The sequence below is a fragment of the Sycon ciliatum genome, chromosome 10, assembly GCF_964019385.1.
Source record: "Sycon ciliatum chromosome 10, ocSycCili1.1, whole genome shotgun sequence".
NCBI classification, from domain to species: domain Eukaryota; kingdom Metazoa; phylum Porifera; class Calcarea; order Leucosolenida; family Sycettidae; genus Sycon; species Sycon ciliatum.
This window is the reverse complement of record NC_088652.1, coordinates 24942590-24967783: the sequence shown is the minus strand read 5'-3', so window position 1 is coordinate 24967783 and position 25194 is coordinate 24942590. Positions and strand designations below refer to the sequence as shown.

Genomic DNA, 25194 nt, shown 5'->3' with positions numbered 1-25194 from the left:
TCAATTCAATTGGCTGTCTTGACATGCCACGAGGTGCAGAAATAAATAAATAAAGAACGACGCGTGAAATGCAGATATTAGCATGTCCACATGTACAAAATCATCACCTTCATTGTCCCCAAACTCTTTTCTCCCCAATGTTTTCCTCTTCACGTTATTCACGTGTGGTTCTAAGCCAAATTCGCCCTTTTATTGATGCCTTTTTATGGGGAGTCATATGATGCACCGCGGTAGTTCTAGGTAGCACCCCTGGCATTTCAGAACTGCACTAAATTTTTGAAAACACAACCCACTGCCATTAACAAGATACAAAATAAATAAAAGTCACAAAATTTGGGGAGATTCTAAGCCGCCATATAACAGCAATCCCATTTTGAAATTCGCAAACGCATCATACGATGCCGCCAGTAGTTCTAGGGTTAACCCTTGATTTGACATCACCAAAGCTGAGACATCACCTTCAGGCCGGCGTGGCAACAATTGACAAGAGGAGATGGGAGCTGAGGCAGTTTGTTGTTAGAATCTAACAGCAAAGTGACTACTATGAATAGATGCATGATTTATACCGTCTCTGGTCATGATATAGGTAGTGGCGCCTATATGTTACATAATCAGATTCTATTACTCAAAGCCCAGTTCTACGCAGTGATTTGATACTCTTGCAACCTCTTCAATTTTTGTGGAGCTAAATGATAAAGGATGACACCAGGCAACTGAAACCGCGAGTTTTGCAGTATGTAAACGCATCACAATTAAAACACTAAACGTCATGTACGTTTCTTGCATCACACCAGCTTGTGTGAATTCACAGGACGCGAGAGTTTCTCAGTCTGATCGAAATGTTGAACGGTCGCTGCTTAGATGACCACAAGTTGTAGGCTGCTCACTGGTGAAGAATCGCTGGGCATAAGCGATTGTCACAGGTTTGAGTCCTGCTAGAAAATCGTTTTTCAGTCGAGCAAATGAACATTGAGTAATTTATCTCGGGTTTTGACATTGCCTAGAATAGGACTATACGACGATGCAAATGGGAATAAAGGTAAATACAGGAACAAAGTACTTCACTTATTCAACATCATGTGCGAACTTCAAAACAGAACAGCGTATCTTCTATGCAAAGGATCCGTACCCGATATGCGTGCACAAGAATAAATATTCACGATAAATACTGATTTTATCAAAAATTTAGCCGCATGTTCAGCGGACCTGAGCTATTATTATGAATGGTGGATATATCAAAAAACTGTAAAATATATCAAGTCCAAAACAATGATAATGATAATGTTTGAGAGGCTACAAAATGTAGAATTCAGCATGCAAGCAGTGACCTGGAGTTCATATTGGGGTACTTATACTTCAAAACGGACCTATTATAAACATGTTCCATCATTATGTAAAGAAGCCTTTTGTTAAAGGGTGTTTTTTTATTTTCACGGTCTTCCGTGTGTTTTTTTTAATCATTGAAAGACTTGTTACAATTGCTGATCTGTCTCTCTCAAGAGTGGATTCTTTCATGTACTGTTAGACTGAATCTCCGAGAGAAGAACTTTCCACATATTTTACACTTGAATGGTTTCTCTCCGGTATGGATGCGTTCATGGTCTGTGAGGGATGACTTATGCCTGAATGCCTTGTCACAAAAGTTACATTTGTAAGGTCTCTCTCCAGTGTGGATGCGTTGATGACTTGTGAGAAGTGATGTTTCCCTGTAGGACTTACCACATTCTTCACACTTGTGTGGCATCTCTCCAGTGTGGATGCGTTGATGCTTTGTGAGATGTGATGATTGTCGGTATGCCTTGCTACATACCTTACACTGAAATGGCTTCTGGCCAGTATGTTTACGTAAGTGAATTCTAAGTGCTCCACTGGTTTTAAAACCTTCGTCACAGTGATCACACTTGTACGGCCTCTCCCCAGTGTGGATTCGTTCATGAACAGTAAGACTGCATTTCACCCTGAATGCTCTTGCGCAGTACTTGCACGTAAATGGTTTCTCCCCCGAGTGAACTCGTCCATGACTGACAACATGATATCGTTCATGAGATGTTAGACGGGATTGAGTAGAAAATGATTGATCGCAATGCTTACATTTATGCAAATCTTCTCCAGAATGTAAATGTGCACGATCACACGTATCATGCTGTCGATCAAGTGACACCCCGGGGTCCTTGCTGAGCGACGTGTGATCTTGAGGAAAGTCAACTAGAAGTTGACTGCCTTCCTCACAACACGACTCCGATGTACACTGATTGTTGAGCGTTTGACGATCTTCGTGTTCAGCATCCTCAGATACGATAGGCAATAGGGGAGATACTTGAACATGTCCGATATTGTGATGGTCCACGTCGGAAGACGTGGTTGAGTAATTGCCTTCTTTCGAATCATACGCTCCATGACCGTGGCCTGTGTAGTGGTCTGAAACTGAGACTGAACAGTTTACAGTCTGGATATCGCTGTGTTGCAAACTTTGGTCAATGTTTATTGGCGGTGTTTGGTCATTCGAGCATGGATTTTCGACAGCTGATTCAGAAATCTCGCCAGAGTTTGTATTTTGCATCCTCTGGCACTCAGGTCGAGGATGCCTAAACTGGTATGTCACGTCCAGCCGTGAATGACCCAGCAGAACATTGCCCGTAGCTAATGGTGTATTCCAAGGGCTGAATGAGGTATGCTGCAGCGCATAACAGCCGAAGGGGGCTTCTGTGGTCACTACTTGATTCCCACTAATCGGGTGTGCGTGGTGAAGAGCTGTATAAGGGTTGCATTGAGATGGTGGATTAGGCGATGGAGGACACACAGCTGACCTTCTGCTGGTCCATATCACTAAAGGTGGCAATTGTGAGAATGTGTCAGAGGCTACACTCCCCTCGGATGTCCAGTTTAAATCAGCCATCATTCACTTACTGAAGTACGTACACAACCTTATTTCTTCTCCTTCCTAACACGCCAAAGTACCTGACATTGTCAAATATTCAAGTGCCAAAAGAAACTCTCCTTACTTGCGGACAATATCTGTGTAATGAATTTCGTCTGGCTTTTACCAAAATATGTATTTGAACACCGCGCTTACTCGTCACGTCACATCACATCAGTCCACATCTATTTCCAGCATCTTCATTCAGCACTAAACTCTTTGACAGTCACGCACGCATCCTCTCGGATAAACTAAACAAAATTCTCTCCCTCTCTCTCTCCTTCTCCGTCACAAACACACAGACACCCACAAACCGACACCAGGCTCTCCCACTCTCAAATTATCCTCTTCACATTCACACCTCCTTTGGGATCACAACAGATTACACATGCAGTACAGTGGCCCCATTCAACACCAGACTTAGGATAGTGCAACCTCGCAAAGTTTCTTGTTAGATATGTAGTGAGAAGTGAGTGTGAATGTACTGTAAATACGTGCATAGTGCGAAGTGCAATAGAGGATCGTAAAACAGTTAAGAGAGCATGTCTGAGAATACCAAAGTATGTGTGCAAGTGGATCTCTCCGATTTCGCTCAAAATTTGCAGGTAAGTTCCCTTTGGGGTGTGGATCGATTGTGCAAAGCCCTTGAAAAAGTTTCTGAAGGGAACCTTGAAATTTGCATACCCCTCAAAAATGGCCGAAATATCACATTATTTATGGGTCTAGAAACGAGTCACGCCACAGCGTATACGAACAAGCTATGAACAAAACTCCATCAAGCCAACATTGCCTCACCTTAGAAGAGTTCCTGGAGCAGTACCGCTTAGCCACGCCAGCATCCCAGAAGACGAGGTCCATCACCCCCTGACGCCACAAATGATCGTCTTGAAAATAGCCAATTTACAAGCGCTGGCAAAACAGCCAGCTACGTCCTCAATTGGCCAGAACTATACACCGGCAGATAGTAGAACACCTCTTCTAGCGCTTAGGACATGTCCCCCATCTTCCTTTTGGGGTTTTCTTGAAATAAACTTTTTTGAATTTTTCCACTCGACCATGCTGAAATACGCCCAAAGTCATACCTGCGCAGGAAAGCTCGCCCCTCCGCGACGTCTCCTCAGCAATTTCTACTCCAACACTACTCCTAAAGCCGCAGAACAAAGTGTAGTGTTGACTCTGACAAGGAAAAGCAGCGGTGATCACTTGTCACTTCAAACAACAAGCTTCTCCTTGCGCCACCAATAATTTTTTGTGTGACTGTTGATGCAAAAGTGACTGAAGGCCTGAGAGCAGTTTTTGAATTTTATTGCAAGATGCACGGTGAAATCACGTGCCTTGTGACGCAAGAATGCCAAGTTGCGTGGCCCACGGCTCACGAGATTTCAGAGTCACCTTTGTCAAGTGCGCTTGTATACTCGCCTTGAACGCCCGTTGGTCTGGAAGTGATCACACTTGTGTTGTTGCTGCGCTCAAGAACACGCTGACCGTGTTGTAGGCGTACGAACCGGGACTTTCCCTGACCATGTAGGTCGAAGACCAGTGAAATGATGATGAAATCACATTCTTTATTACGTAAGAAATCTCTCATGCAGTTCACGCGACAAGTGCGTGCAGCCAGTGCTGCTCGCGTGCCAGTCAACACAAAGGGACCGAGCTAGCCGCTTTTGTCGAGCATCGACATGAAAACAAGGGACTTTTACTGTTGGACTATGTTCGGGATTCAAAGAGGTAAGGGTGAAAGACGAATAACTTTCCATGCTGTAGGGGGCATTTTTCAACGGCTTGCTGCGATTGCAACACTCCTAGGACAGTTTGTTGGGGTTCTCAGCAGTTCAAGCAGGAAATGAAGCTCATCGTACCTCTGCCATCATGGTCTGTTCCGAGTAGCGTTCCAGGCACATTCTCGATCGATGGCTGCGTATGGTGATGCAGGAAGCGTCATCCTACGTCACAGAGCACGCGATCTCACCGTGCATCTTGCAAAAATAATCAAAAACTGCGCTCAGGCCTTCAGTCACTTTTGCATCAACAGTTGCACAAAACATTATAGGTGGCACAAGGAGAAGCTTGTCGTTTGGAGTGACAAGTGATCACCGCTGCTTTTCCTTGTCAGAGTCAACACTACACTTTGTTCTGCGGCTTTGGGAGTAGTGTTGGAGTAGAAATTGCTGAGGAGACGTCGCGGAAGGGCGAGCTTTCCTGCGCAGGTATGATTTTGGGCGTATTTCAGCATGGTCGAGTGGAAAAATTCAAAAAAGTTTATTTCAAGAAAACCCCAAAAGGAAGATGGGGGACATGTCCTCAGCGCTTGAAGAGGTGTTCTACTATCTGCCGGTGTATAGTTCTGGCCAATTGAGGACGTAGCTGGCTGTTTTGCCAGCGCTTGTTAATTGGCTATTTTCAAGACGATCATTTGTGGCGTCAGGGGGTGATGGACCTCGTCTTCTGGGATGCTGGCGTGGCTAAGCGGTACTGCTCCAGGAACTCTTCTAAGGTGAGGCAATGTTGGCTTGATGGAGTTTTGTTCATAGCTTGTTCGTATACGCTGTGGCGTGACTCGTTTCTAGACCCATAAATAATGTGATATTTCGGCCATTTTTGAGGGGTATGCAAATTTCAAGGTTCCCTTCAGAAACTTTTTCAAGGGCTTTGCACAATCGATCCACACCCCAAAGGAAACCTACCTGCAAATTTTGAGCGAAATCGGAGAGATCCACTTGCACACATACTTTGGTATTCTCAGACATGCTCTCTTAAGCGAGCTACGTTGACCATGTCTAAAATAGTATGGGCGAGGTCTTTCGAAAACTTACACTTTTTTACCGTGCACATAGAATAAGTGTAGTCCTTTGAATTTGTTAATTTTCGTGGATACAGTACGAGCCTCCTCTCGATTTGGTTATTCCTCTCTTTCTGATCTAGCCGCCGACCGCTGGAACTCCGTTCCGGTAACAGTCCGCTTTGCTGCTTCACGAAGTCAATTTCGTATCGCAATTCTAGATTGGCTAGAGTACGCCGTAAGGAGACCATAGGTCTGTGAGGACCGCCCTAGAGATATGAATAAATAATTGGAGTACTAAATACTACAAACACAGTTATGTTTTGTTCTACAATCTATTTTTGATATCGAACTACTCCTCGTCAGTATCACTGTCTTCCTCCACTTCCGGATCCTGCGCACCCTTGCGGTTCTCCTGACCATGCTGTTCATCCGTTTCATCATCATCCGTCTCCATCTCCTCATGTCACTGTTTCTTTCCCCTTCATCCGATGCTTGGCACGTTTCTTTCAGCAGTTAAAGGTGTTGGAAGCTGGTTATCTTCGTGCACGTGACCCTGTGCCATGCATACAGAAAGAAAACTTTGCACACTTACACCTGTCAACTAATACGCAATCACTGGTGCTGATGGACGTGCTGATTGGTGGTGATCAGCCAGGTCGTCTCCGGATGAAGTGATTGGGACGGCCGGTCAACCTGTCGCTCGCCCTTTACCTCTCAGGTTTACATGTGTTGGACCTCAAAAGCCAGATACCAACTTGTTCCCTGGTCTATCCTGCTGTATCCTCACACAACATAGGATAATGATTCTAATCTTTTAATAAAAACAAGCAGAAAGGCACGGAAAAGCTCTCGACTGACTTGCAGGATCCTGGTCCTGTGTCTTAAAAAAGAAGAAGCAGCACCGAGAGCACCATTCATAGATGAACGATCAGCCGGACAGTCATGTGTCGCGGGAAGAAGTGACTGGGAAGGTCGGTCAACCCGTTGGCCGTCGCACACCTCTCAGGTGGATGTCCGAAGACAATACCATCAACTTCTTTCCACGCCTGTCTCCGTTCTGCATGCATCATGCAAGTATAAGGTACACTGGTCCATGCGTCTGTTCTGACTCTGGTGCAGGGTGGCTCTTACAGGTCAGTGTAGCAAGCAGATATAAGTTTCAAAGGAATGTGCCTCTATCCCAGCTCTGCGCAGCATTAACAGCTCAATGATCGAGCATACATTGTAAATCACACCGATTTGGAGAGCTCGAACGACTTAGTTTTTTCCGTTGCTTCTTTCTCAGCAGAAGTGTTTGGCTTCTGAATTCTTTTCTTGCCACCTCACTAAAACTATTAACGACAATGGTTTACCTCGTTCAATCGCTCTCTGCTCTTTGCTAAGCAACACAAGCGATCTATGTTGCTCTATGTTGAGCGACTCACTCTTTCGTGCCCTATGCTGAGCCACCCTCCCACTCTCTCTCTTTCTCTCTCTCTATCTATCTATCTCTCTCTCTCTCTCGTGCTCTAAGTCGAGCCACGCACTCTCTCGTGCTCTGCGTTGAGCCACATTGCCTCACACGCAACCAGCACCCACTACATGTAACTCCAAACTCTATGTCCTGGGTAGGTGTGCCCTTCATAGCTGCATGTTTATTTTATATTATGTGTATGTGCAAGGTAGGTTAATAAAAACATAATTACTCATCACATTTGAGTGCCGGAATTGTGATAGCCGGTACGTTGGTAGGACCCTTCAACACCTGAGCGCACGTATCAAGCAGCATGTACCACTTCACATGCTGCCGGACGCAGCAAAAGCGAGGCGCCCGAAGCGGGGAAGACCACGCAAGAACCCGCTCCCTCTACCACCGACACAACCAGAGCAAGTCGAACACACGGTGCAGAGGAAGAGTGGTGGATCACTAACCCAATCGAATGTGCCTTCTCCACCGTTGCCCTTGCCGCCACCGGAGCCACCACCAGTGGCGTTGGTGGCTGGGGTTGGGGAAGAGTCGGCAACAACGACAGTACCGCCAATCACAGAAATTGATCCCATTTCTTTGACACAGTATCCGGCTGTGCGGACACCGCAGCACCCTCCGGCGCTTGATCCGTGGGTCCAGAGACCACGAAGGTCGACCGCCCATTATTTAACCGAAATATATGCTAGGAATGGCCAAGGGCCACGCGGAGCATTGAAGGAGACAGGAAGCCGGGGGCAAAATGGAACACAATCTCGGGACGTAGATGAGGTAAAGACAGTGGCACGGGACAGACGTAGGAAGGAGAACATGGATGGTATCAGACGACTGACTGGTGGTGAATATGAGTTGGGTGATGATGCGGCGGATGACGAGGATACAGATGACGACGAGGCGGATGACGGCGAGGATACAGATGACGACGAGGCGGGTGATGACGAGGCGGCGGATGACGACGAGGCGGATGACGATGAGACGGCTGGTGGTGATGGTGATAAAACGGACGAGGAGGAGTCAGGTGGCAGGGAAGGTGATGGAGCTGATGAGGGTGAAATTCGTAAGAAGTCAGCTGTGTACTTGCACTTGTTATTTAGTCCCGATTGTTTGAGTGTTTATGATGATTCCCACTTCTCCGTACTGTGTGGTGCCCGTTATGTCCAGCAGTTGAAGGTCCTTGAAGCTGTTTGTTTTCGTACGCATAAGCCCGATTTGTGTAAGCAAAATAACATATTTTAGGACTTAGGTTATTTTCGTAAGTTTGCACCCCGTGTTCATGAGTTGTTTCTGCACTGTTCATGTCCGTTTGTCACACTTACTCTTTATTTTAGTTCTCACTTTTTGTAATACTTACCACAAGTTACCCGTCATGTGTCACACTTCTTTGGATTTTTAACCTTTGTTTTTCCCTTGATCTCTTTAGTTCCGTATTTCCACTGATGATCGAAGCGTGAAAATCGATTTTGGAAACACACAAAACCAAACCTTGAACAAATTGACATGTTGCGTGGTGATGTCTGCAGCATTCATACTTTTCATAGCTATTATTAAACTTTTAGCTCCACGTTGATTACTCATCAGAAATGCGAAAAATTGATTATATATGCAATATCCTGTGACAATGTACAAAAGTTCACAAACTGAACAGTTGGGATTTTGGATGAAAAAAAAGGCACGAGAGCCATACTCTTTAAAAACAAGCCTTCTGCTTTTAGATGCTAGTATTTGCGTGGTAGACCAAGTGTGTTCTGGTGGTGAAAGGCCTGTCACGATTAATCAGTTTATCTGAAGGATGGATTCTAATATGGACGGTTAGACTGGAATTCCGAGAGAAATATTTCCAAATATTTTGCAATTGAATGGTTTCTCTCCATTATGGTTGCGTTGATGAGATGAGAGATGACATTTGCGTGAATAACTTGCCACATTCTTTACACTGGAAAGGTTTCTTACAATTATGTGTACAATTATCACGTCAAAGGGTGGAACTGTCGTAAAAACCTTCGTCACGATGATCACACTTAAACGGTCTCTCCCCTGTATTGATACGTTCATGATCAGTAAGGTTGTAGTTCCTACCGAATGATCTAGGACAGTACTTGCACGTAAAGTACTCCCCGGAGTGAACTCGTCCATGACTATAGGGAGGTTTAGTCCACGTAATCCGCGGGTACTTTACGTGTGTGTACCACGTGATACTCAGTGCACTAGTGACCCACGTACAGATGTTTTCGGATTCGCGACATACCGCGTATCGAGGCTCACCCACGTTCCGCCAGAACGTGGGTGAAAATCAAAATGGAGCGCATTGTGCGAGCTGTGAGGGTGCTCAGCTGAATAAGTTTCCGAAGCACGAAATCAAAATATTGGATTAGCTTCTAAGGCCTGGATAGTTTCGTCCTTGACCAGGTTTGGGCTTTTCGCTTCATGCTTTTGTTTGTTCCGTGTGACTAAACGCAACATTGTTACTTGGGTGCCCTTCATCCACTTTACGTGGATCACCCACGTACCCATTTCCGTTACATAGGAACTAAACCTCCCTAATACCGCCGATTGAAGGTTTTATCGCATATTTCACACTTGAATGGTTTTTCTTCTGCGTGTGTACGTTCATGAAATGCTAGACGGGATTCAGTAGAAAATAATTATTGACCGCAATGCTTACATCTATACGGTGTTTCTTGAGAACGTGACTTCTCACGATCACACATAAGTATAATGCTGGCGATAACGTGACACCCCGGTTTCCTTGCTGAGCGACGTATAATGTTGAGGACAGCAAGCTAGCAGTTGCTTATCTTCATCAGAACACGACGCCGAGGTATTCTGTTTATTGATCATTTGACAGTCATGATGTTTGGCATACTCAGATACGCTAGTTACACTAGGGCATGTCCGATATTGCGAAGGTCCACTTCGGAGGACCTGTTTGAGTAATCGCCACCTTCCGAATCGCACGCTCCGTCTCCGCGTCCTGTGTAAAAAGTAAGTAAAGTTTGCACGTCCGCGTTACCACCGGCTATACAATTGCGTTGAGAAACACAACCAGCTTAGGAAGTTTAGCATGTGCCAGGCCACCACCATGCATGTGATACCAGGGTGGCAGATGCAGCGCCTAACGTTGAGGGTGAGGTGGTCAGTCTCACAACCAATGCCCGACAAGGGGGCTAACCTCGTTAGCTGCATCCATGTTACCCTCACTAGGAGTAGTGAGCACGCAGTTGACCGTGGGTGTCGGCGCAGTTCACTGCATGTAAAGTGGTTCACGCATGCATCACCGCATTTGCTAGCTCCCTGCTCCCAGCGCGGGTCTCGAACTCGGGACCTTGTGATTCGCAGGCAAGCCCACAACCACTGGGCCAAAGTCCGCGTCCTGTGTAGTGATCTAAAACTGGGATTGGATAGGTCACAGTTTGGTTACCGCTGTCTTGCGCTATTTTGCCAATGTCCGTTGTCTATGTCATGAGATTAGAGCATGAGTGTTAGAAAGCTGGTGCTAATACTTCATTAGTGTTTATACCTTCATTCCTCTGGAACTCTGGTCGAGGGTCCGTGAACCTGACAGTTAAGTCAAACCATGGACGATCTGGCAGAATCGTGGGGGTAACTGATGGTATATTCCAAGGGCTGAATACGGTATGTGGAAATGTAAAATGGGCAAAGGAGGCATCCGAGGTGGCTAATTGATTCTCACTAACGGCGTATGCGGGCTGATGAGCTGTATAAGTCGTACCGCAAAATTATGGTAAAATGGCCGGTGGAAGACACGCAGTTGACCTTCTGGTGGTCCATATCATTAAAGGTGGAAGTGGGGAGAGTGCATCAGAGTCAACACTCCCTTCCGCAGTCCAGTGCCGATCGTCCATTATAAATAATGAAATAATAAATTTCACGGTTCGTGTGAGACTCGGCTGGAAGCCGAGTTTTCCGCATCCGCCGTGGGAACGCCACTACCCTCTAGGACCTCTAAGATCTCTAGGATCGTCTCGTGTGTGACAGCCCACATCGGCGAGCTTGGTGAAATTTTCGGTTGTTTGTTGTCTGGTCCAGCGTCCGCCCCATGTCGAAGTGTATCGGTGGCAGTGTCGTGTGCGACAGCCCACAGCGGCAAGCTTCGCGAAATTGAGTTGGCCGAAGTGGTGAGCAGTAGAGATATTCCACCTTGGCCACCACCACAGCAGCGGATGACTCGTTCTGGGCGTGCAGCCAGAGCCCCGGTGGTTTTTTATAATTTATATTTATTACAACATCTCAAGACTCGGTGGAAACACGGGCCGATGTGGGTGATTGCCAACCACGGCGATAAATAAAAGTAAGGGGAGGGAAAAAGGAGGAGTAGCAAAATGAACAGCAACAACAACTCCGTAAAGAAAGATAATGTCAAAAACAGTGAAAGACACAGAGACGAAAAGGACATGTGGATAATGAATTATTTATGTCGTAGTAAATAAGGGGCGGCACGGATCTTAAACAGGCGGAGTGAGATCAGATCCTCAACTTCTCTGGGTAGCGTGAGCCAAAAAGAATAAGCAATAAAGAGAGGGGAGCGCAAAAGAGTGGATGAGTTACACTTAGGGAGTAAGAGCGAGTTTCTAGTTCTTAGAGAAGAGAGCTAATTAAAACACATGAGATGAGGTGGGCACAACTCAAGCTTAATAGAATGGACAATAGAATCCAGGTGTGCACTGCGTCCATGTGATAACGGGGTTGTGAGAGCGATTTTATAAAGGGCGGATGATTAGAGCATGCGGGGTTGGCGGAGGAGAATTTTACGGATTTTCTTGTAGTGTATTTCAAGCTTTGCAGCAGCGGAAGAGGATAATCTAACCCAAGACGTATCGGCATAATCAAATATTGGGCGAAGGTAGGCTTAACAAAAATGAAGCTTGCAAGAAAGTGGGAGGTAGGAGCAGTGGGGGGGGGGAGAATTCCTTAGGATTTACTTGATTTTTTACAGATATATTCGATGTGGGGCACCCAAGAGAGTGCAGAGTCAATCACAATGCCAAGGTGTTTGTGAGAAGACACGATGTCAATTGGATTTGGGAAGTCGGCATGGATGAGGGTTGTGAACTCTGGCTGGGGCGGGAAGAGCATGATCTTTGTTTTTGATAGATTTGGGGACAATCTCCAGGACGACATCCAGGAAAGAACTTCCTGAATGCCAGCACGCAAGTTGTTTTTCAGGCCAGTGAGGGAAGCTGATGAGGTGAGAAGGATCGTGTCGTCAGCAAACAGAGACGTTCCAGGGAAGACTGCAGGTAAATCGTTTACGCAAATTATAAATAGTAGGGGACCAAGAATTGATCCTTGAGGAACGCCTGACAATACTGGCTCTGCAGGCGAGGATGTGCAAAGCACAGTTACGTACTGATAACGCCCAGAGAGATAATATTTCAGCCAGGAGAGTGGTTGTTTACGCACCCTGAATGCATGCTCGAGCTTGGCCAAAAGTCCTCGATGCCAGACGGTATCAAACGCCTTGGCCAAGGCAAAGAAGCAAATACCAGCAAGCGCTCTGTTACCCCTATGCTGGCACACCTGCTGCACGATGCGGGTCAGTTGAAGGGAGGTGGAGTCGCCTTTTTTTTTTTTTTCGGTCACACCGAAACAAGCCACTTTGGGCTTGTTATCGCTGGCGCTCAGCTGGCTTGCGTGGTCCCTGTGACGCGGTCACACCAGACCTTTTACTGCAAAGCTTGAATGGCTTGTTTTTCTTACCCGCCAAATTTTGAATATCTCGAAGCACACCAATGTTTGCAAGAAACCGGAAAGCAGAACGTTCGAGATCTAAAACTGTACTTGTTCTTGTGTCCAGTTTTGATGAAGAAGCAAAGGAAGCCCGGATTCTGAATTGCGAAGTCGTGCTCTTTTTATTTGTTCGGTGTGCATGGACGCGATGGTTCGGGTGGTGTTTCCTGATGTCGAGCTTTCTGCCCCGCCGGTTGCCGTTCTTCAACTCAGTTGCAATCCACTCTCTTCTTCGTACCCGGCTTTCTTCATGAATTCGGTCGTGAGTGTGGTGCCTTGTCTTGGCCTCAAACCACAGCTCCAACAATCTACGCAGCAGTCTAGAGGCACAGCGGCAGAAATCCATGGTCGTCGGACAAAATCCAAATCAAACTGAATACAGTGTAGTTGGATAGACAGACTCACGGTCAAAACCAAAGGCGCAGTCATAGCACGGTTCCACAGACACAAGAAAGAACATCAATATCAGTTCATCATGTCAACTAGCTACATGGTGTGTTCCAAGCGCACTCAAATTATTTTTTGAATTTCGGCTTTCAGCCGCTTGTACAAGCTGTGGCTGAAACAAGCCGGAAAAAACGGCTGAGAGTCAGCCACGGCTGAAAGTCGCTTGTTGGACATTTTTCAGCCATTTCCATGGTAATAGTGACGTAAACAAGCGCTTTTTTCGGCTGAACGGCTGAATCGAGCTCGGTGTGACCGCGGCCTAACGAAACCCAGATTGTGCGGGACTCAGAAACGGCGAAACATGTCTGCATAAGTGATCATAAAAGATGCGTTCACATTAGGCGTGAAACAATTATACCGAATACTGGAGTACTCGCTCGGTTTTTTCAAAAATAATTGTACTAGGAATAAATCCGATTATCACTTCCTTAGTATTGACTCGCATAGATTTAGGCCATACCTAAGCAGTCAAACATTCCTGCATATTTCACTCCTTAGGGCTATATTGACTGCTTATATTTGACTGCTTAGGGGTTGCGCAGTTGAACGGTGCTTAGTGCAGCATTTTCACTGCATGAGTAGGTGGTGGTGCAACGGTTGTGCAATCATAAAACCGGGATTCATGAGGTTATCGTTCTGGAATTCGAAATACGGACTGTTTGTCGTGATAAATCTAATATTGACTTCGTACTTGGTCAGTATAGGAAATAAAAACCTCGTAAAAGACCTCGGCCTCGCCTCGGTCTTTTACTCGGCTTTTATTTCCTATATTTATCTCGTACTCAGTCAATATTAGAAACGTACTCGTTCATACATGGTACATGCATTTACCACTGAAATCTGCAGTTTCAGAGCAGTAGTCGGCAGATATTGATGTGCAGACTTTGTGGTGAGCATTTGTTCACGAGTAGAGAGAGCCCAAATGACCCACCAACCAATATATCCGAGAAAAGTGACTGCCACTCGGTTCAATCAGGGTTGTGTCATGTTATTGTAAGGCCATTGGTGTGCAGTTTTTAGGAAATGAAGATTACTCGAATACTCGAATGTTCAATCGGAGAAAATCAGACTACTCGAACTCGGGATCTCAGAGCCAACTTTCACCCCTAGTTCACATACTTTGGACACGCAGAGAAGAAAAGAGATAGGGCGGTAGTTTGCATGTTCGTGGCGGGAACCTTTCTTGTGTACAGGTATGACTTTCGCTGTTTTCCATGCGGAAGGGAATATGCCCGTGGTAAATGACATGTTGAAAATATGGAACAAAGGGATGGGATGGATGGTGCCAGGGCCTTGAGGACCCGGTTGGGTATGCCGCCGGGACCAGATGCCTTGCACGTCGGAAGCTTCTTCAGATGACGCCGGACAGTGGCAGTTTTGGTGATGACGGACGTGAAACTAGCTGAGGGCTCCGAGGGGGTGAAAATAGGGGGAAGAGAGCAACGGGTCATCTGGCCGAGTCATAGAGGCAAACTGGGCGTTTAATGCGGTAACTTTGGCCAAAGGGTCAGCCGCCTGCTGAGTCCCTGTGGTGAGTGACGGAATTTCCCGTGATACGTTTCGAATTCCTACTTGTCTCACAAACTGGTGAAGAATTGGACGGTGTCTACCCTGCAAAGTAGTTTGCACTGAGCGGATATAAGCTCTGTACTTTTTCCGCGTCAGGGTTTTCACTATATTTCGCTGCTGTTGGTATGTTTGATTGTTTGGTTGTGTTAGGCACTTCTTAAAAATGCTAAAGACATCATAGTACCACTTGATTGCTGTGCTGAGATAGGCATCAACCCAGGGTGGCTGACTGGGCCGTGGGCAGGGGTGAGAATACGGCTGCTTTCCGAATGGCCGGAGGTGCTTCTCAAGGGCACTGTTGAGAATGAAAGAAAAGTGCGAAAGCGCATCATTGACGTTGCTGGCACGTAGATGCCAGCTCCAGTCAATATCAGCGAGCTCTGCATTCACACTATCCCAGACGGAAGATGGCACGGATTTAAAGTCATATTCCGGCTTTGCAGGAACATTCCTGAAGTGGTATCGGGTAGCAGCAGCGGAATGTCCATTTGCAGCAGATTCCTCACGATAAACAGCATCAGTAGGCATTAGGAAGTGACTGAGGATCTGTGCATGATCAGATGCACCAAGAGGTGCAAGAGATGTAACAAAGAGCAGTAGGTGAGGATGATCCGTGAGCACCACGTCAATACACGATGTTGAGCCGTGGTGGGTAAGGTGTGTGGGGAATGTCACCATTTGCTTTGACTTATGAGTTGTTGTACTGCGTTTAGAAGCTCTTTGGTGGGGAGAATGTTGAGAAACCACAAGTTCTTCAGAGTGAAAGGCCTTCTCGCTTGTGACATTGTGTTCGTTTCAATGCAGGAGTATCCCGACTCCGCCGTACCGCTCATGTTTACGATGTGGCATACGCTACATGCGCTACGTGCGGTTTCCTGCGTGAGCTGTAGTTGTATATTGTATGTGTATGCTTTTCTCATATACGCTGTCATTTTCACGCTATAACTACCGGATGGTTTTAGTGTTTCGGTAGTTATTCATTGTTCATTGTTATAGTCGATCGAAGTGAAATATACTGTCAAGAGTGAATAGTTGTCCTCGTGCCGTGTGGTCGTTCGTTCCTGACATTCTAGAGAACCAGAGGGTTCACATCATGGACGATCGTCCATGATTCACTTAATTCAACAATCCATACGAGGGCACTTCACATCCCCTTGATTTAGGCTTCGGTCTTTGGGGAATCCCTCAAATAATAATAATAATAATAGAAATAATAAAACATGGCATGCAAGGAAAAGTATCCGACTTCAATACCAATAATCCAACAAAACTGGAACAATTCGTCCTAGGAGGTAATTATTGTTATCAGCAGCAGCTGTGTTTCCCGAATAAGTGCATGAACATTCGGCTAAATGATCAAGTCTTTAACATGATGTCTATTTCTAGGCCCTTATATTTAGCTGACACATTATGATCTTTTCACACCATGCGCTGACGCGCGGAGAAACACCCACATACACCCACACACAAACAAACACACATACACTCACCCACACAAAAACACCCACACACCCTCATACACACACACACACACACACACACACACACACACACACACACACACGCCAACACACATACAAACACACACACACGCTATCTCTCTTTCCATAGTTCTCTTCGCCTTCCAGCTTGATTTGACATCACCCAAGCTGAAACATCACCTTCAAGGTGGCGTTGCCATACGTGACAAGAGGAGATGAAAGTTAGAATCTACCCACAAAGTGCCTGCTAGGAATAGAGGCATTATTTATATCGTCTCTCGTAATGATATAGGTAATGCACGTATTTTGTTACATAATCTGTTGCACAATGCCCAGTTCTAAGCAGTGATAGTGGGTTATTTATACCTCGTTAATTTTGGTGGAGCTAAATGGTAACCAATGACACCGAGCCCCTGAAAACCGTGAGTTTTGCAGTAACTAAAACCGCTACAATTAAAAACTTAAACGTCATGTACGTTCCTTGAATCCCCACAGCTTGTGTGGATCCACAGAACGCGAGAGATTGTAAGTGTAAGGAAAACGTGGAACAGTCACCGCCTGGATGGTCACAAGTGGTAAAGTTTTTGCTGGGCATACGCGATTGTCACAGGTTCGAGTCCTGCCAGTAAGTCATTTTTTTCCTCAATTATTATTATTATTAAAAGCATGTCCGCGTAGGTGGCGGGGGTGCCACTTTCGCTTATGCCATTCAGGATTGATGTCTGAAGAGTAATACGATACAATAAAATGACAGAAGTGACGTCAACAAAAGCCGTTAGCAACAACACCAATATGACTAATGGAAAACTTCATCCAAAGTATAAAATAAAATAGAATATGCATACAACATGTCTGGTCAGTCCTGTTAGGTGGGGCGGGCTCCACCCCATGCCTGTCGGTCCGCTGCCATTGTGCGGACTGTGTCAACATCTAGCGGCTGGTGGAGGGTAAGTCCATGCCATGATAACAGTTCCGTCTGCAAGACCGTTACCAAAGTCGTCCGAGGTCGACCCCTGAAGCGTTTAGTGCCCTCGTCGTTGGCCAGGCGAAGATACATATCCACTGCCAACTGTGGAGGAGCAGTTGGGGCCAAACGAAAGATATGGCCAGCGAGACTGTAGCGCTGCCTTGTGATCGTCTCGCTGATGGGGACAGCTCCGCAGCGCTTATACAGAGTGTCATTGCTAATTCGTTTAGGGTACCGCATGTCGATGATGCTCCTTAGCTGGGTCCTGTGGAACGAATCCATTCGCGCGAGCTCCGACATCGGTAGGCCCCAAGTGCCGCAGTTGTAGGTAAGGACTGGGATGACGTAGGCGCTGTAGAGCCTCAGCCGAAGACCTTCACTGATCTGGCGCCTCCGGGTCCAGATCTTGAGGAGTGAGTTGAAGGCGGCGGCGGCCAGTTGACGCCTCCGAGCAGCATCTTCGGCGTCACCCAGGAGGGAGCCTAGTTTGCGGACAGTACGCCACGTTTCTTGGTTCCTATCGGGCGACGGTGGTATGCTCTGTCTTGGAGGGATTAACGTTCAGGTTCCATCTCGCAAGAACTGCTGGAGCTTGTTGTTCAACTTCACTGAGAAACGTCTCATCCCGGCTCACAAAATCAACATCGTCCGCGTATGCGATATCCAACGGCAGGTCATTGTCCACAGCAGGGCGAGATGGCAGCTCCTCAAGCAAATGATTATTGAGTTATTTTATTAACGTTTTTAGAGTTTAGACCGGGACTAGAAAAGGACTATAGTGCGGTGCCAAGGGGACTAAAGGTACATACAGGAAAAAGGTACAACACATATGAACATGTGGGAACTTCAAAACAGCACAGCGTCTCTTCTCGGGGAAGAAGCCAAGCCCTGCATGTTTGCAAAAGATTACGAAAAAGTACACGAAAGAGCAATGATTTTTTCAAAAATGTGCCGCTTGTTCAGCGAAACTGAGTTTTTGTATGAACATTGCATATGGAAATACGTGTAAGAAGTGAATTGAGTAAAATGGGTAGAAACTGTACAATAATTATATCAACTTTAGCCCCATCCCTCACACAAACAAGTCAACAAAGAGGCATCTTTGGATTGAGGAGTGCTGGTTTCGAAACAACTGGTTTGAAGCTCAAAGTAGAGCTGGTGTTAGCTCAGAGCAGAGCTGCTGTTAGCTCAGAGCAGAGCTGCTGTTAGCTCAGAGCAGAGCTGCTGTTAGCACAAAGTAGAGCTGCTGTTAGCTCAAAGTAGAGTTCCGGTTAGCTCAAAGTAGAGCTGCTGTTAGCACAAAGTAGAGCTGCTGTTAGCTCAAAGTAGAGCTGCGGTTAGCTCAAAGTAGAGCTGCTGTTAGCTCAAAGTAGAGCTGCTGTTAGCTCAAAGTAGAGCTGCTGTTAGCTCAAGGTAGAGCTGCTGTTAGCTCAAAGTAGAGCTGCTGTTAGCTCAAAGTAGAGCTGCGGTTAGCTCAAAGTAGAGCTGCGGTTAGCTCAAAGTAGAGCTGCGGTTAGCTCAAAGTAGAGCTGCTGTTAGCTAAAAGTAGAGCTGCGGTTAGCTCAAAGTAGAGCTGCTGTTAGCTCAAAGTAGAGCTGCTGTTAGCTCAAAGTAGAGCTGCTGTTAGCTCAACGTAGAGCTGCAATGCTAAATGGATGTAATATAGCGCAAGGCAGAGCCGCAGCAAATAGCTAGATAACACCAGTTGTGAGAGTGGACCCGATTAGTGGGTACGATAATTATGATGGTGTGAATAAGTTGGATAGGGAGGGATGGTGGGAAAAGAAACACTGCTGAAGCACGATCCGTTGTCTGGAAGAGCACAACAGGGCAAGCAAGATTTGTTTTTCTTTTCCGCAAAATGGGCTGGTGCCTTTTGTGATTACGCAGCAAAACAAAGCGCATGACGTCAGTCTTGAATGCAGTACAAAGCAATGAAGTGCAGTGTGTGCGCTAGTTCGGATTGTTGCTAACAAGTACTAGCACAGCTAGTACACCATTAGCCCCATCCCTCACACAAACAAGTCAACAAAGAGGCATCTTTGGATTGAGGAGTGCTGGTTTCGAAACAACTGGTTTGAAGCTCAAAGTAGAGCTGGTGTTAGCTCAGAGCAGAGCTGCTGTTAGCTCAGAGCAGAGCTGCTGTTAGCTCAGAGCAGAGCTGCTGTTAGCTCAAAGTAGAGCTGCTGTTAGCTCAAAGTAGAGCTCCGGTTAGCTCAAAGTAGAGCTGCTGTTAGCTCAAAGTAGAGCTGCTGTTAGCTCAAAGTAGAGCTGCGGTTAGCTCAAAATAGAGCTGCTGTTAGCTCAAAGTAGAGCTGCTGTTAGCTCAAAGTAGAGCTGCTGTTAGCTCAAGGTAGAGCTGCTGTTAGCTCAAAGTAGAGCTGCTGTTAGCTCAAAGTAGAGCTGCGGTTAGCTCAAAGTAGAGCTGCGGTTAGCTCAAAGTAGAGCTGCGGTTAGCTCAAAGTAGAGCTGCTGTTAGCTAAAAGTAGAGCTGCGGTTAGCTCAAAGTAGAGCTGCTGTTAGCTCAAAGTAGAGCTGCTGTTAGCTCAAAGTAGAGCTGCTGTTAGCTCAACGTAGAGCTGCAATGCTAAATGGATGTAATATAGCGCAAGGCAGAGCCGCAGCAAATAGCTAGATAACACCAGTTGTGAGAGTGGACCCATGAAACCAGCACTCCGTTAGCTAAGCACTATTGACGCACAGCAAGGGTCAATATGTCAGCACAGGCAAGCATTGCGCAGCTAGAGTTCAGTAGCTCATTACTCACCCGAGTTGGGGATCATGGCATCCATGGCACGGCAGCAAGCCGGGACGATAGCTGGCGCTTAGCGCTTGTTGTAGTCCGGATGTAGCATAGACACGCATCGCTCTTTTCACTGACCTACCACTCGGAAGAAGGAGTCGGGGCACTAGCCATAGCAGCGGTGGTGGCTGCACCAATGTGGACCGAATGCCCGGAGTAGTTCGACTGGGATGGTACACCGGCCGCAGCGACAAGAGACCATACTGTTACTGTGAATGACTGCCTGGTCAGCTGCTGTCTCTTCGAGAGTACGAACAAGAGTTGCTCTGGTCCCTCGCGACGAGTGACAAATGGGTAGCTAACAATGGCACGGACCGGGCAGTACGGCGGTACAGACGGGCCAATGTCACTAGTAATGCCTTTACCGAATGGGTCCGTCTTGGATGACAGCAGGAAGAGTTGCAGGCGTCCGTCACCAGGGGAGCTAGTACAGCCCCGTGTGATGCCATTAGTGAATTCAGCACACCGAAGAAATCCAAAGAAGCAGCATGGCGGCTTGGTAGAGCAGCTTGTCATGGCCATTCAGGATACTACTTTTCCGGCGTGTATCCGTCAGGTGTCGTAGGATTGGCATAGTTATAGGAAGGCGAGGGGTGAGTACAGCCGTACCATGGCATCGCTGGATGCCCTTCAATACCCTCTCCAGAAGCCACGCATCTACTAAGGGGCCGGCAAACCCATTCTCAAGGTGGGCTTTATGCACCGCACTCGCATACACAGATACAGTTCAAGGCACGCTGATCATAGTTCACGCATGAATGTGTGTCCAGGAACGATGACTCGGGCAGCAAAAGTGAGCTTCCCCAGGAGGGACTCGAGTTGACGCTGGCCGATGCTGCGCTCGCTGATAGTAGCCATGAGTGGCGCACGGATCTCGGACAGCTTGTCCTCTGGTAGCCGCAGTCTAGGAAAATACCAAGGAAGGTCAATGATGGTGATGGCCCTTCGAGCTGGGATGGAGGAAAGAGGAGTGCCGAGATACGTGAATGCCCGGAGGGGGATGGTGAGTTGCTGGTTGGCTGCAGCCGAACCAGTGGAGATATCGAGAAAGTCATCGAGGTAATGAAGCCGGTGATCTATAGCAAACTCGTGCTGCATGATGAAGTTGACTGCTGTGGCTACTGAGTCAAAGACGGCTGGGCTGGAGCGGAGGCCGAAAGGCAGAAAGCGCTCGTAGTAGTAGGAGCCTTCCCAGCGAAGTCCTGACGGCGGACTGGGATCTGCCGAAATGCACTGCGTACATCGAGCTTGGACAAATACACAGGCTGTGGGCATGACATGATGATGTTGATCGCGTTGTCAATGCTCGCGTAGTGCAGAGAGAGTGGCTCGGCAGGAATGCTGTCGTTCGCGCCGGTGCCTTCCGGACTAGACAGATGGTGGATCATTTGCAGCTTGCCGTTCTTTTTGGGGATGGCACCAATACCAGAGCGGCGCATGAACTGAAATGGAGGTGACGGAAATGGGCCTGTGGTCTCGCTGCGGGCGCAGGAAGCAGCTAATTGCTCGGATATAAATGCCGAGTGAGTGAAAGCCAAGGGTAGATTATTAGAGAAAACCGAAATGTCGTGTTGGCCGGCAGATCCAAGAGTAAAGCCGCGGCGCAGGCCATGGAGAACATACACAACACATTATTGATATGAGTGGTTACGTAACAGGCGGGCAAAGTGGTCAGCTAGCAGTGTGGTGTCTGCAGAGTGTATAGGAAAGAAGCTACGTACCGAGTCAAGCTATTCAGTAGCCATTCTGCTAGGAGCGGCGGGGTGGCCGATTGGCTCCGCGCTGCTGCTGGTTGCACATGATGCATGGGTGGTCCTTGCCACACTGGCTGGAGGTGTGGGAGAAGCGGCACGACGACGAAGAACAGCGACCTTCATTGAAGTTGCGGCAGATTTCTTGGCCGTCGCTGGTATGGTTGCGACCACTGGAGGTAAATGCTGCTGGCTTGGGGACGAAAAGGACACAAACCGCCCCTGGATGGGCCGTCTTACATTGAGCGCATTTTGGGTGTGCATGGCCTGTGACAGCTATCTGCCATAGGTTCACGTCGATGGTGTCCAACCTCTTCGTGCCTGGTTACTGGGCCACGAGCAGCCGCAGCTGGCGGTCGTACTCTAGCCACGCGCTTGGGAATAACTGGCGGTTAGCAGTCAGGATCAACTGCTGGTACGCAATCAGTTCAGCAGTTCAGCAGTGCGGTGTAGGGCAGCAGCCGTGATAACAGACATGTATGTGGTCCATGCCTCGAGCCGGGTAGCTACATGTATAATTATCGTGAACCTTGCGACGCACCTGCTTCGCGTACGGTCATCCGACTCAACGATATTTAGCTGGCTATCGTTATTCGGGCTGTGCACCAGCCGGAATGTTGGGCCGGAAGTGTGCAAGAATTTCAGGCAACAAACTTGAAAAATCTACGAACTCCCCTCGCAAGATACGTTCTTGCACAGCCTTGGGCACAGCTGGTGCAAGTGGCTGATCGGGTGGGTTACAGGAGCTTGGCCTGGCGTAGTGGCGGCAGCAGCCGCATTGCCTTGGCCTTGGCTTGGGTGAGGAGCGGCACAATGCTATCCGATAATAATAAAATGGCGGCCGACAAAGCCGACTACACCTCGTCACGTAGATCTACGGGAGCGCAGAGATCCGTTGAGCCCGCGTCACCTGAGCTGGCGGAGGAGGCATTGGTGCAAGTCGGGCTTCTGGGCTCGCGAGCCGTGTCCGCACTGTCATGTTGCTGGTTCTCCTGGCCGGAGCAGACCTCACTACCAAGGGCTAGTTGTGCCAGCAAACGGTCCTGTAAAATACTTTTACTAAGTTTCCTTTCGGATTCAAGCCGCGCTGAGAAGGCTCGCCGCGGGGGCTTGGCAAGGCATTGCCTTGACAGTGTCGACAGTTAGGTCAGACGTACTGAAGAAATACAGTGTCGAGGTGACACTCGGGCTGGCAGAAAAGCTACGAAAGGAAAAGAAACACTGCTGAAGCACGATCCGTTGTCTGGAAGAGCACAACAGGGCAAGCAAGATTTGTTTTTCTTTTCCGCAAAATGGGCTGGTGCCTTTTGTGATTACGCAGCAAAACAAAGCGCATGACGTCAGTCTTGAATGCAGTACAAAGCAATGCAGTGCAGTGTGTGCGCTAGTTCGGATTGTTGCTAACAAGTACTAGCACAGCTAGTACACCATTAACACAATGACAATGAGAATGTTTGTGATGCTTCTAATGTATAAGTCAGCATTTAATCGGAGACTTTTGCATGGAATTCAGATAGGGCATCTTGCATTTAAAAACGGATCTATAATATTATATCTTCTATTATCTTGAAAAGAAGAGTGTTGTATCATTGTTTTAGTGTTTGCATGGTCTTCTAAGTGTTTTTTTAATTAAAAGACTCTGGACAATCCTTGATCATTTTCTATCAGGGATGAATTCTTTCATGTGCTGTTAAACTGGATTTCCAAGAGAAAGACTTTCCACATACTTTACACTTGAATGGCTTCTCTCCAGTATGTATGCGTTTATGACGTCTAAGTTTAGAACTGTCGCAAAACCCTTGGTCACAATGATCACACTTTAAAAATGGTTTCTTCCCGGTATGGATGCGTTCATGAACAGTACAGCTTGATTTTTCACTGAACGATTTAGCGCAGTACTTACACGCGAAGGGTTTTTCTCCTGAGTGAACTCGTCCATGACGAACAAGACGCCATCGCGTACGGAAGGTTTTATCACACACTTTACATTTGAAAGTTTTCTTTTCTGGATGTACAAATTCATGAGATGTTAGACGGGATACAGTTGAACATGATTTATCGCAGTGCCTACAATTAGGAGGCTCTTCTCCAGATTGTGAATGTGCACGATCACGCATATCCTGCTGGCGATCACGTGACACCCCGGTTCCAGTGCTGAGGGACTCCGGGTCTTGAGGAATATCAGCTAGAAGTTGAGTGTCTTCAGCGGAAAACGTCTCCGATGTATGCTGTTTCTTGAGCTTTTGATGATCATGATGTTTGCCATCCTCAGATACGCTAGGCAGTCGGTGATATACTGGAACATGTCCGATCTTTTGAAGGTCTACTTCGGAAGACGTGCTTGAGTAGTTGTCTTCTTCCGAGTCATACTCTACGGTCCCGTGTCCTGTGTAGTGATCTAAAACTGAGATTGGATAGTTCACAGTTTGGTTATCGCTGTCTCGCGATCTTTGTTCAATTTCCATTGCCGATGTCATGGGAATCGAGCATGTGTTTTCGACAGCTGTTGCTGAAAGCTCAGTAGGGTTTGTATCTTCCGTCTTTCGGCACTCTAGTCGAGAGTCCCTGACGCGGTCTGTCAGGTCCGGCGGTGGATAATCTAGCGGTAAATTGGTGGTAACTGATTGTACGTTCCAAGGACTGAATGAGGTATGCTGAATTGCATAACAAGCAAAGGACGGCTCTGAGGTCGCTACTTGATTCCCACCAACGGCGTGTACGTGGTGATGAGCTGTATAAAGTGTACCCAAAGTTGGTGTGTTCGGCGGTGGAGGACACACAATTGACCTTCTGCTGGTCCATATCAGTAAAGGTGGAAGTTGTGGGAGTGCAGCAGAGTCGGCACTCCCGTCCGAAGTCGACTCAAGATCATCCATGATTCGCTTACTTCAACAATCCTTCCAAGCGCAATTCTAATGCATGCAGGTCAAAGTATCCGATTTCAATACCAATAATCCAAAGAGCAGGAACATTTTGTCCTAGGAGGTAAGTATTGTGATCAGTAGCAACTGTGTTCCCCGAATATGTGCATAAACAATCTGCTAATTTGTCACGTCTTTAAGTTGATATCTATTTCTTTAACCTTACTTTTAGCTGACACATTATAATCTTTTTACATCATGAGCGCACGCGCCGAAACACACACATACACACTCACGCACACCCATCCACACACTCAGACACCCAACTCAAAAAGACACTCAGATACACGGTTCCACAAACACGCAAACATACTGTGACTCGAATGATCGAAATTCAGGAATG

At 47.1% G+C, this 25194-nt stretch overlaps 2 protein-coding genes across 2 annotated transcripts; both read right to left on the bottom strand.

Annotated features, from left to right (window-relative positions):
- Positions 1-969: 969 nt before the first annotated feature.
- Positions 970-3071, bottom strand: LOC135825576 (zinc finger protein 271-like). The gene has a single exon (XM_065338185.1). It carries the CDS (start codon positions 2897-2899, stop codon positions 1496-1498), a length of 1404 nt encoding a protein of 467 aa, XP_065194257.1. The 5' UTR covers positions 2900-3071; the 3' UTR covers positions 970-1495.
- Positions 3072-18330: 15259 nt separating this feature from the next.
- Positions 18331-24900, bottom strand: LOC135826864 (zinc finger protein 525-like). The gene is made up of 2 exons (XM_065339472.1): positions 23359-24900; positions 18331-18433 (listed from the first exon to the last, which is right to left on the bottom strand). Exon 1 carries the CDS (start codon positions 24804-24806, stop codon positions 23595-23597), a length of 1212 nt encoding a protein of 403 aa, XP_065195544.1. The 5' UTR covers positions 24807-24900; the 3' UTR covers positions 18331-18433; positions 23359-23594.
- Positions 24901-25194: the final 294 nt, after the last annotated feature.